Here is a 12,303-nt window from a genome sequence, read left to right on the forward strand (position 1 = left end):
AATGCTATGTACCTCCATGAGCAAAGACTCTCAGGCATCTGGTGATGGGTTAGCTAGTGTCGCCCAAACTGAAACTGAAAAGTTTGTGGTACAAAACTAGGAGAATGTGGCAAAATGGTGGGCGGTGATTGGGCTAGCTGGGTGAGATATGGGGATGTCTGCGGCATTGGTGGAATGATACTAGCTGGGTGTGGGAGAGATGGCTGGTTGAGAGGGAGAGTGGAAAGAAAAGTGGAGTAGTAGTGTGGGACAGTGTATGACACCTCTAATGTAGGTGACATAGGCAATGAAGCAGATGGGACGAACGTCACTGTAGCGGGAGAGAGCACGCCTCACACACACACACCACTGAGAAGGAGAGAAAGGAGAAAGAAAGAAAGAAAGAAAATTTATTAAAGTCTTCTGAAGACCGATGGATCTATGAGACTGATAGAAAATTGATACAACAAGCAGAAAGGGTGGAGCTACTAAATGAGCATCATCACCCATGCTAAATGCTAAGTGCTGAGCAATACATAGTCATATCATTAGTAATGGCATCATCATCATCATCATCATCATCGAGTCAATCACCATCAATCACCATCAAGGCTGGCTGGCTCTGGTTAATGCAATGCGCCCCCCACAAGGGTATATGTGTGTCATAGAGGCACTGATGTGTAGCCAGTGATGGAGCACTGGCGACTGTCTGTGGGTATTGCCCGTCTTGATCTCCTGGCAACAACTCTGCTCCTACCCAGGGCTATCGTAACCCCTGCGGGTCATGTCCCAAGCCTGAACATGGATGGGACGTCGCTCAATGTGATATGCATGTCCGTTTGCTGTCGAGTGCAGCGTGTCTCAGGATTTGGATCTCTATTGCACTTGCTAATCAGTGGCCGCGAGGCTCGTGCGATCTGACTGGAAAAACTTTGTGATCTTGCTCTGAGAAGGGTCCGGCCATGTGCCTGAAGATTGTCTCTACATCTTGAGTAAGTGCTCTCTGTGGCGGACAACTTCATGGATGAAGGCAGCAAGGCATCCTTGGTCTGGGTATGAGAGAAATCTGGATAGTGGCCCAAAACCGGCCCTAAAAAGACAATGGTATCGATCGTGGATTCGTAGTACATAGGGCATCTGAACGCGAAGTGCTCCTCTGACTCGACCTCCTGTCGATCACATAATGTGCATAGGTGTCTCTCCCTGGGTATCCGCTCAGCTCATTCACTCTCAATGCAGAGTCGGTGTGATGAGACGCGAAACTGCCCGATAGAGATCCTCATTGAGTGTGGCAAGTGGATCCAAGTGTACTCTGGTGGGACAATGAAGCCCTCCTCAAAGATGCGCACGTAGTGGTCTCTGTAGAAACTGAGCCTCACTGGAAGCTCCCTTGGCTCCAACCAGGTCCTGAATGTGTGCAACTATAGTAGATCCTCTCGAATGACCTAGGTGACCTCATGGTACCCTAGCGGGATAGATGGAGCGTCTAAGCTGTACTGGAAGGGAGGTAGTCTGTCTATGTGAAGCCCCAATCTCTCGAACCACCTACGTGTCTGGGCATACCAACCTCTCTCATCCCCACTGTCTGCGAGGTCCATGAATGAAGACAGAGCCAGCCATGGCAACCTGTGCTGCTTCGAGAGAAAGGCACAAGAGAACTGCAAGTGATCTCTGGAGAAAACCCTGCTACAACAAGGGGAAAACCTCGGAACCAACAGGCTGCTCGGGAGCTCAGACAAACAGCTCAACAACCAAGAGAACCGGAGCACAAGGGAGTGGGTGAACTGCTCCACTACCCTGCTCCTCATTATGCTACATTGGGCTGGCTCTGCTCGTCTGCCAGACCAAAGTGATGAAAACACATGTGGGGGGGGGCTACATATAGCCTCCCCAGCCTCCTAGTCGGCCAGCAAGGGCAGGGCCGACCATCTGCCTACATGGGCCGACCCACAGCCCTAGGGGGCCAACCCTACAGCCCAACAAATGGGGCTCCTCAGGGCCCTATATCAAGGCTGAGCCCCTCCTCCAACAGGCCGACCTGGCCAAGTGGGCTGACCCACCAACAGGGCTGCACACAGCCCTATACGTAGGGCTCAAGCCCCCAGCCCATGGAGGGCTGAAGCCAGTAAAAGGGGCTCTAACGGGTGCCTAAAGGGCACTCCTACAGGGCATACCTGCCCACAAACCTCCGTACCCTGCCTGGGACCCTCCATGGCATTGAACAGCCACTCTAACCTACTCACGCGGGGCGGGCACACCCACAACACAGGCCCTCACTCTCTATGCTATCCTCATTCACTGGGCGGGCACACCCACAAGCAAGGCCCTCTCTCTCTAGGTGATATCAGGAGACGTTGACCTCTAACAGTTTTCCTAGCTGGGTATTCTCAAGTCACCAAAAAGAACCTTCTATTAGAAACTTTGAGAATACAAATATAGCAATCCAGAAAGGAGCTGAAATTAAGGGTTTTGGCCATCTTGTAGCCTGCCTTGCCGGGTCTCAATTCACTGCGTAGCGTATCCTGAAAGCAGGCGCAAGCAGCCAGGGGAGGGAACATACAACCAATGGACACCTCGCTCTGTGAAAGTGTAAAAAGTGCCTGCAGGCCAAGCCTTGCAGGTGACACTTCAAATGAAATATCACTGCCCAAGCCACATGCCCTCATGTAGCTAAATCAGGAGATATAATAAGTGAAAGACAATACCCCTTCTTTGTGTTAAGTCCTGTGCCAACAGCTGTTCCACCTTGAGCAAGCTGACAGCCAAAAAATCAATAGAAGAATCAATGTTATTTCAGCAGGTGAATAGGAACATGTTGAAACATCAAGCAAGGAAAAAGCAGACCGAGATCAGAGACGTGTGGGCACTTACCTGGTAGAGATGAGGCAAAGTGCTCTTGACACGTTCAATACCGTACTTAACCTGAAATCATTTGAAGATAAATATGAGAACTACTATGAGGACCTATTAGAAAACCAGATCATGTCTTCTATACGTGATCATAATGATGGTCTGATCCACTTAACATGAAAAATCCAGAGCCCAGAGAAAAGACAATCTCAACAACACCCTTTTAGTGTAAGAAGCGAAAGACTCTATGTTACATAGTAAAACTTAAACAAAAAGGCATTACCTGTGTTTTTCTGTTTAAAAAAAGGCATTACCTGTGTGGCGTAGCCACTGAACTCTTGGCCTAGAGTCAAAGGAACAGCATCCTGGAGATGTGTTCGACCAATTTTCACAATTTCCTTGAACTCTTCTGCCTGCATCAATTCAAAAATACAAACACACGGTTCACATTTTTGCAAATGTCTTACGACAAAATTTTAAAGAAAGGAAGGCAACAACTGGCAAGGTACCTTTGCGGCCAAAGCCTCGTACAAGCCCTCCAACTTGGGAATAAGTCTTTCATTGATTTCTATTGCAGCTGCAATGTGCATTACCTATACCAACAGACCCAACTCAAGTGTCAGAAAAATTGATCGTGTATCAAAGTGTTGAAATAATAACAGGCAGATTAGCCTGTAAAACTCTTTTAAAAAGCATACAAAGAGCAAGCTACTCCTGAGACAAGTAAGCCTAGGAGCAGAGAGACCAAAAAAATGAAGTTCTGACGTGTCACCATCACGCATAGGCAGCTTGAAGTCCATGAAAAAACATGCTGAAACACAGCCCTTTAATGCATTCTTAAAAGGGGGTGTGTGTGTGTATAATATATTTACAGAAAAACAAAGAAAAGTGTGTGTGTGTAGTATACATATATAAATATGTATGCATCTCTCTCTCTCTCTCTCTCGACTGGAAACTACCATAACCTCATGATTGGCCATACTCCGGCCAAGATTTGCAAGGACAACTCCTTACAGGCCCCCGTCGAGCACCCACCTCTCCTCCCACATAGGAAGGCGGGGCCTATGAGACTCAAACATCCGAGACCCTATCCTATACCATCTGGAATTGTAATGGTACCTTATGGTCGAAACCAGGGAACTTCTCGGAACCCTATACAGGTCACGACACAGTCTTTTACACAGAGACACATCAGAGTCTAGAGCGCCCACTACCAGCAGTCAGCAGGTATACATGGGAGCCTGCCTACAGAGATGAGACGAGGGATATAGGAGGGGTTCGAGGATCAGGAGGAGTTGCAGTCCTTTACAGATCCACACGTTTGGGGACCATCTCAGTGGAGCAGAGAGATCCACACTCCAGGTTTCTCTGGATTCGGATCCGACACATGGATAGCCGGGATTTGTTATATCGCAGTTTGCTACTTCCCTCCCAAGACCTCCTGCTTTGCCAGAGATATTTGAGGGGAGGATGAGACATCCCCATTTGCTGCTCTTTATCAGTCCATCGTTGACTTCTCTAGCCGCGACGAAGTCCTCCTAGTTGGGGACTTCGACGCGAGAATAGGCACTCGTCAGGTACCACTCCTCGACTTCAGGGATGATTCCACTCTACTGCCAGACATTGACCTTGAGGAGGCAGGTTGCTACGAGTTTCGGCTAACACACGAGGATCGCTCACATCCTATGGGCAAGCCCTATTAGACCTCGGCAGGATGCATGATCTCATTATCTATAATGGTCTTGACAGATGGCCCGCATCAGGTGGCTTCACTTGCTTTCCACATGGGGGAAGCTTCAATGTTGTGGACTACATCATGGGATCCCCTGCCTTCACATCTCGCATCACTAACTTTCCTGTAGCACACCTCCCTCCAAGGGCTGACCATACCTATCTTTTCTTTAGCATTTCTACCCCCCGCTGCACAACACTTTCTACCCCGTTGAGCTCTTACTCCACTTACCATGATATACGCTTTGATAGCGATCACTCACCTACTTACTCTGGTCGTCTGTACATTCTTCTCGCATGCATTGACTTTATACCCTTACTAGAAGACCGTGCTGCCCTAGTCACTCGCTCACTACACGAGGCTGCTCTTCACGCCCTTTCCCACACCACCCGCTCCACCCGTCCACCACCCCTTGGGACCGTATCTTGTAATAGCTAGTACGATGATGAGTGTAAGGCTTTACGCTGTCAGCTTAGATTCGAAGCAAAAAACAGCCTTCTGAGCGAATCAGCGACCCTATGCGAGTACCGCCGTCTAGTACGCAGAAAGAAACTTGACTTCGTGTGTTGGAACGAGGAGGAGCTATTGAACATTCTGTTCAGTAATAACTCTAAGGACTTCTGGCGGAGATTTCTAGAGGGACGGTCCCCCCCATCACTCATTGACACTCATGTGTGGTCTGATTATGCACGCACACTCTATGATATCCCAGATTATCCAGCCCCTAACCTATTACATATGCCATGCCCCACATCCTGCACCCTCTTCACTAGGGGGGGGGGTAAAGGATGCCGTAATGAAACTTCATAATGGCTGAGCGAAGGATCATGAGGGACTATGCACTGAGTTCATTGCATATGGGATTAACCTCCTAGCCTCAATCTTAGCCAAGCTATTTAATGAAGCCGTTTGCTTTGGGTTTCCATGCACCTGGACCAGCAACACTATCTCTCCCATCCACAAGGCAGGGGATCCCATGAGCCCAGAGAACTACAGGACCATCATGATTGGACATGTCACGTTCAAGAGTTATGCATCATTACTTGATTCTGAGGTTAGCAAATTTGTTGAGTGTGGAGGACTCAGAGCAGCGGGACAGGCCGGTCACCACCACAACTCATTGTATTCAGGTTTTTTCGCAGTCTCATAGACCCATCGGTCTTCCGAAGACTTTAATAAATTTTCTTTCTTTCTTGCTTTCTTTCTTTCTCTCTCTCTACATGGCTGGGATTACATGGCTGAGTTTTGAGATTACTAGCTTAGCACTTAGCAAGGGCCTTAGCAAGCCCTTTGCTTCAGCCCACAGTGGCTTGCATGAGTTATGTTCTTGATTGTACTTTCTCTCATAGGCCCAAGACGCCAAGAGGCCTTCTGAAGGCGTTAATATAGCTTTCTTTCTTTCTCTCACCTGATCATGGCACTTTATGAGAGTCTTGGGTAGCGTTCGGCGGATAGGTGCAGGGTGGACTGAGGAGATCATAAGCACTATTGGGGTCAAACAAGGTTATCTGCTATCACCAACCTTGTTCGGCCTCTACATAGATGAGCTTGAGACATGTACTAGGACCGTAGGAGGGGCTTGCTGTTCTCTAGCCGGATCCTTGCTCCCGATTGTCCTGTATGCAAATGACGTGCTCTTACTGTCTTCCTCAACTGAGGGTCTCCAATGACACGTAGATACACTTCATACCTTCTGTGAGACACTGACTTGAAGATCAACCTTGGTACAACCAAGGTCATGATCTTCAATACATTCTGGACAGCCATGCATAGAGATCATTTCACCTTAGATGGTTGCCCGTGGGGGTGGTTGCATCCTACACATACTTGGGGATCCTTTTCTCCGGTCCGATCTTCATGATGTGACCACCACTACAGCAGGGGGTACGGCGGTACGACACAGGCCAAACTTGAGCGGCAATGCTCTCCCATCCTCTTAGCTCGAGAGAGTCTTTTCTCTCTATGTATTGGTGCCATTATGATCATAAGTATGGATTTTTCTTTATGTACGCATCATGGGTGTTGATGCGCTTAGTGGCTCCCCCTTCAGCTCACTGTATTAGGTTTCTTTAGTCTCATAAACCTTTTGGTCTTCCGAAGACTTTCAATAAACTCTCTCTCTCTCTCTCTCTCTCTCTCTCTCTCTCTCAGGAAGTGGGAGGTAGAGGAGTACTTGAACTACTCACCAGAGGAGGTGGATGAAGATGTTTACAGGAAATGGCAAACAGCTAAAAATAGAGATAAGTTCGAGTACTACTGCACATTTATCAACCCCCAATATTGGCCCACTTATACGGTAGAGGAGTCAGCCACGCAGAAGTACATTTGCACACCTATGGCAATGCATAAGCGGAGGGCTTTGGCTTCACTTCGCACCCGATCACACCAGCTGCAAATTGAAATAGGAGGATGGAAAGACATGCCAAGAGAGAGCAGAATATGCCAATTATGTGACCAGGGTATGCCAGAAACAGAAGAACACATGGTAATGATATGCCCTTACTATGCACACATTAGGAAAAAGTTCAGCTCTCTTCTTGAGGGACATAACAGACTGGCTGATTTGCTACATAAGGCGTCACCCTCAGCTTTAGGAACATTTGTATCTAAGCTTTTCAAGCACAGAAACTCACCTAGACATAAAGGTAGTTTCTCTTATTACCCTCCCCTTTGAGGGAGGAGTCTTTATGTATGTAAGGTTTTGTATTGTTTCAGGTCCCATAGGCCGATTTTTGGTCTTCAGAGGACGATAATATATTCTTCTTCTTCTTCTTCTTCTCACGACTTGCTCTGCAGCCGGCTCCCCATTTGGAAAGATGCCCCAAAATCCATGGTTTGATGATGAGTGCCTAGAGATGAGATCCACCTCACACCAGAGCAGGCTTTGGGATATCTAACAAAACCAGATACAAAGTGGATCTACTGATGCTTGACATGGCACTTTCCTATCACATAGGATGGATGAGGTGATCCGATCTTTTCAAGGAGGTGACTCCACCTTTGCTTGGGCATGCTTGTCGAAGGGGAAGCCACCTATCCCCATCACGGATCCTGATGTTTGGCACACTTTTTTTCCCCCCCAAAGAAAGGAACCTGCTATTAATGATTGAAAAACTTCATACAAAACAGCCCTAAAACTCGTAGCATACCTCATGCTCACAATCTGTGCCTCCACAACTGGGGTGCTCCCTGGGACTGTACGTATAGCAGTGACCTCTTGTCGAAGCTGTGAGATCTCCTGTCTCAGTCCCTGAATAAGATCAGCCTAGACTCGAATAGCCTGAGACTGCTCCTGTATGAGACGTGCATGCTCCTAGGTGAAGCGTGTCTGCTCTTGTGCGAAGCGTGACAGCTCCCTCTCGCACTCTCGGATGCTCTGGACCTCCATCAACAAGTACTCCCAAGCCTCTGGTGGGTCAGCTCGTCCGTGCTCTAACGAAAACTGAAAGGACAGTGGCTTGAAAGTGTGAGGATGAGACTGGAGGCTGGGTGATGACTGGGTGAGATGGGTGCGGTATGGAGATGATAGTGGCCTGCAGGAGGCGATCCCAACAAGGTGTGGGAGCGTGGGCTGACTGAGAGGCAAACGGGAGAGAGATCGAGTAGTGCGGAACAGTGTATGACCCCTCCAAAGTAGGTGTCATAATCGGAGAGAGAACTGTAGTGGGAGAAGAAGGGAGAGATGGTGTCAGTGACAACCCCTCTATCCTAGGGGAGGGTGGAGCAATCGATGTCATGGCTAGGGGTATATCAGAGCCAGTAGCTGTAACTGTAGAGGCTATGGCCGTAAGTGGAGCTGAAAGTGTAACTGAAACTGGAACTAGAGCTGACGCTGAAGCTGGGGCTGGCGCTGAGGTTGAGGATGAGGATGTAGCTGAGACCGAGGCTGAGACTGAAGTTAAAGCTGATGTTGTGACTAAAGCTGAGGCAGAGGTGGGTCCCGCCTTTGCTTTGCTGTCCACTCCGAGTCCACTGTAGTTGTAGCGTGTGTTCACATCTTCGAGTTTCAGTTGTGTTTGTTTCTTGGTTTTGTTGTCATCTTTCTTGGCGGCTTTATCTGTATCCTTGCCACCTTTCCCCATTTCGTTGTTCGATGTAGGTCTTAGTCTTATTGCAGGAGCGGAAGCATGTACCCCCCCCTCCCATGACGGGAGGAACCCCCAGGGGGCTGAAACGACACAGGGAGCGGGAGAGCTCAATGAGCTCAATGGAGGCAGTAGGAGGCGGGGAAGAGGAAGGGTGGCGAGGCTAGGCGGGGGAGGCAAAGAGGGAGGGTGGAGCAGAAGCGAGGGAGAGAGAAGGCAGCGATGGAGGAGCTGCAGGCGGGGAGGCGAGTTGCAGGCGGGGAGGGGTTGCAGGCGCGCGGCGCTGCAGGCAGGGGGGAGCAGCAAGAGCGAAGGGGCAGTGGGGGGAGGAGCAGAAGCGGGGGGGCGGAGGAGGCAGCAGGCAAAGGAGCTGTAGGCGAGCCTAGGCGGGGAGGGAGGGAGCTGCAGGAGAGGCTAGGCGGAGAGGAGGGGACGGAGCTGCCGTGGGCAGCAAGCGGGACGGGTGCAGGAGAGTGGGAGGGGAGGCGAGAGAGAGAGAGAGAGAGAGAGAGAGAGAGAGAGAGAGAGAGAGACACACACACACACACACACACACACACACACATTTTTTTTTTTGGTGAAACCAGTAACTATAAAATTAACATGAAATCAATATATTAGACTCCAAAAGAGAGCCTAATGGAAGAAGAAACCTGTAGACCATCGAGGATGCCAAATCATGCATTGAAAGTGAACAGGTAGCAGGAGATAAGGAAGTCAGATTCCAGTCCAGTAATCTGTCCTGTACAAACAGTGGAGGAACAGGAACAAATGGCTGCAACATAGTTGTAAGTATTCTCCAAATGGGCCTATGATGCAGACCCAAGGGGAATGTCCTGCAAGCTTGTGGAAATGAAAGCACATAACCATGTTGATCCACCACATCTCCGACAAATCTTATGCCCAATTTCATAAGATTATATGCTTTAATAGGTGCCTGTAAAGCAAGAGGCGATTCAAACACCTTGCTCCAATGGATGCTTTCCAAGCGAAGAGAATTACCATGATGGGAGGAAGCACCTGACCATTTAGCATAAGAGAGAATTCTCTTCCAATCATGAACAAAAGCAGTAGAAACAGGACAGCCAGGAATTTTCCCCTGAAATGTGGTCATGACTGCTTCCCAGTGATCTGTAATCCAATGCCCATATGCATGGGACTTCATGTTTCCACACATAGCTGCTAACATAATAGCCCATGGCTGTTTTTGCTGAAAAAAATCAGCAATCATAGTGCTCTTTCTTGCCAACATATGAAACTGAAGATTGAGAATATTCAGTCCCCCATGAGTCTTAGGAGAACAAACAGACTGCATGGGAAGTAGTCGCAAAGCCCTTCTGTGAGATTTGCTTTTCCAAAATATCTCCATAGCCTGGGACATATAGGAAGCCAAATGCTTAAAAGACCAGTGAAGAAGAGGCAAATAAAATTGCACATATGCCATAATGATAGACTATACTATCCGAAGTCGAACATGTAGAGGCCAAGTTGACAAGTGCCAGTATTCCAGCTTCTTGTTAATCTTTTGAAGCACCCATTTGAGCTGTTGTTGAGGGGTAATATTCCAGCCAATGGGATACCCTAAATGCCTCACAATAGTATGGGAAGAAATAATGTGGCCTGGCCAGAGAAGTGCATGCCAATCAGCTTCTTTCAATGCTAGAAGATTCGATTTCTGAAAGTTGATATGCAGTCCAGCAGCTATGCCAAAATCATTCAGAGTATGCATCAAATGAGAGAGGTCACTTTGAGAATTCCTGGGCATGAAATATGAATCATCAGCATATGCCTGTGCAAGAAACGGCTGTGCCCCTGGAATTTGCAAGCCATGAAGCTGCCCTGTATCTGCAAGATGGTTCATATGCAACAATAATGGATGAGTAGCAATGGCATACAGTAGCGAACTAAGAGGGCAACCCTGTCTCACTGAACGGGTCATAGTCCATGTCCTTGACAACCCACTACCAAGCAGACACTGCGCAGTGGCATGAGAATAGAACCATTAAATAATATGGACCAGCCGAGGGCCAAATCCCAATTTATGCATAGTCTGAGAAATAAAATCCCAATGGACAGTATCAAATGCTTTCGCAATGTCCACTTGCAGAATGAGAACATCTTGTTTAGAATATTTGGCATACTCAATTGCAAGCAAAACATTGGAGATATTGTCAATAATCTGCCTTCTGGGAATAAACCCATACTGCCTGGGATGACGTCCTGCTTGCAAGATAAATCAAACCCTAAGGACAATCATCTTGGCAATGAGTTTGTAAATGACTGGCATAAGAGATATGGGCCGCCAATCAGCCATTGTCTCACACAACCTTTTTTTGGGGATCAATTTGACAAGGCCATGTTTCCAAGAAGGAGGAAGAGATTGTTCTGCCCAAGCATGATTGATCATAAGAAGAAGAGTGTTCTTGAGATCACCCCAAAATGCACGGAAAAATTCAACAGTCAATCCATCCCGACCAGGAGAGCTGCCTTTACATAAATGACTCAAAGCATCATCCAGTTCATTAAGCATAAATGGCTGCTCCAATGCATGAGCCTGTTCCCGAGACAATATAGGCTGAACATGCATAAGAAATTGAGACCTAGCTGCATTCACTTGCATCGAATAATCAGACTGAGGAGAAAGAGATGCTGGAAATGACTAGAGCATTGCGATTCCAATTCTGATTTGAAGGTGGTCCAGGTGCCATCATCCTGCCTGATCCTGCAAATATCCTCCTTTCGCCTATCCGCATGCAGGCTTTTAAAGAAGGCCTTGGAGGAGTAGCCCTTATCCAAAAGGGGTTTCATGCGAGCTCGGATTTGCCACTTCTTTAATTTGCGAAGATCATTTTGATGGATGATATGAACCGCATAAGCGCAAGAATCCTGTTCAGAGGAGGTGAGCTGCCTATAAGAGCTGATTACATCCATTTGTTGCTTGTGAGATTGAGCCCATTTCAGCTTAAGCCTGAGGTTTTCCATGTGACTCCGTCCATAATCTTGAATGACAGCCTGCAAGCGATGGGCAAGACTGATCCAAGCGAAATCCATGTCCTCCTGAGCATATAAGAGAAGGGGGCGGACAGCCACTCTCACCATGTTTTGAAATTGTTGATGAAGCAAATAAGCACTATTAACATGGAGTAGGCGACGACCAAAAAAAGGCATATCATCTGTCAAACGTGCTATAGATAATGTCAAGCATACTGGAAAGTGATAAGATAGCAAGAGGGAATGGTCAACCCATAATGCACATGTGAAACTAGCATACTGCTGAGCATGTAACAAATATCATCTGTCAAGTCGAGCCTAGTAATGAGTAAAGGCATTGTGATGGTATGTATAACCCATATCTCTATCCCTTGTTGAGAGCCATAAATCTTCTGCATGCAAGAAAGAAAGCATATCCTCCCAATGTCGAAGCTCAATGAGGATCATGTGAGAACGATGAGTGGTGTTGTCTTGGATGGCAGGCGAGTTATTAAAGTCTCCACACAAAAAGGCATTAGACAGCCATGGATATTGTTTGAGGGAGGCCCACATTTGAGCTCTTGTCGCAGAAGTTTGAGAGGCATAAACCGATGCTATTCACACACACACACACACACACTTGTTTTTTTTTTTTGGGTGAAATCTTTGATTGATTATATTATATGA

General features: G+C 47.6%; 1 protein-coding gene across 2 annotated transcripts in view; it reads right to left on the reverse strand.

Annotated features, from left to right (window-relative positions):
* Positions 1-12,303, reverse strand: part of LOC147884959 (fumarate hydratase 1, mitochondrial-like) — a 72,113-nt gene that overhangs the window by 34,452 nt on the left and 25,358 nt on the right. For both annotated transcript variants that reach the window (XM_087397143.1, XM_087397142.1), the window contains exons 5-8: positions 3,339-3,422; positions 3,144-3,242; positions 2,851-2,901; positions 2,685-2,734 (exon numbers count right to left, since the gene is read on the reverse strand). In XM_087397143.1, the coding sequence (XP_087253269.1) occupies positions 2,685-2,734; positions 2,851-2,901; positions 3,144-3,242; positions 3,339-3,422 (284 nt within the window). The remainder of the gene's footprint in view (positions 1-2,684; positions 2,735-2,850; positions 2,902-3,143; positions 3,243-3,338; positions 3,423-12,303) is intronic.

This window comes from Dipteris shenzhenensis, chromosome 26 (genome assembly GCF_047967505.1).
Source record: "Dipteris shenzhenensis isolate YYH24624 ecotype China chromosome 26, Dip_SZ_1.0, whole genome shotgun sequence".
NCBI lineage: Eukaryota > Viridiplantae > Streptophyta > Polypodiopsida > Gleicheniales > Dipteridaceae > Dipteris > Dipteris shenzhenensis.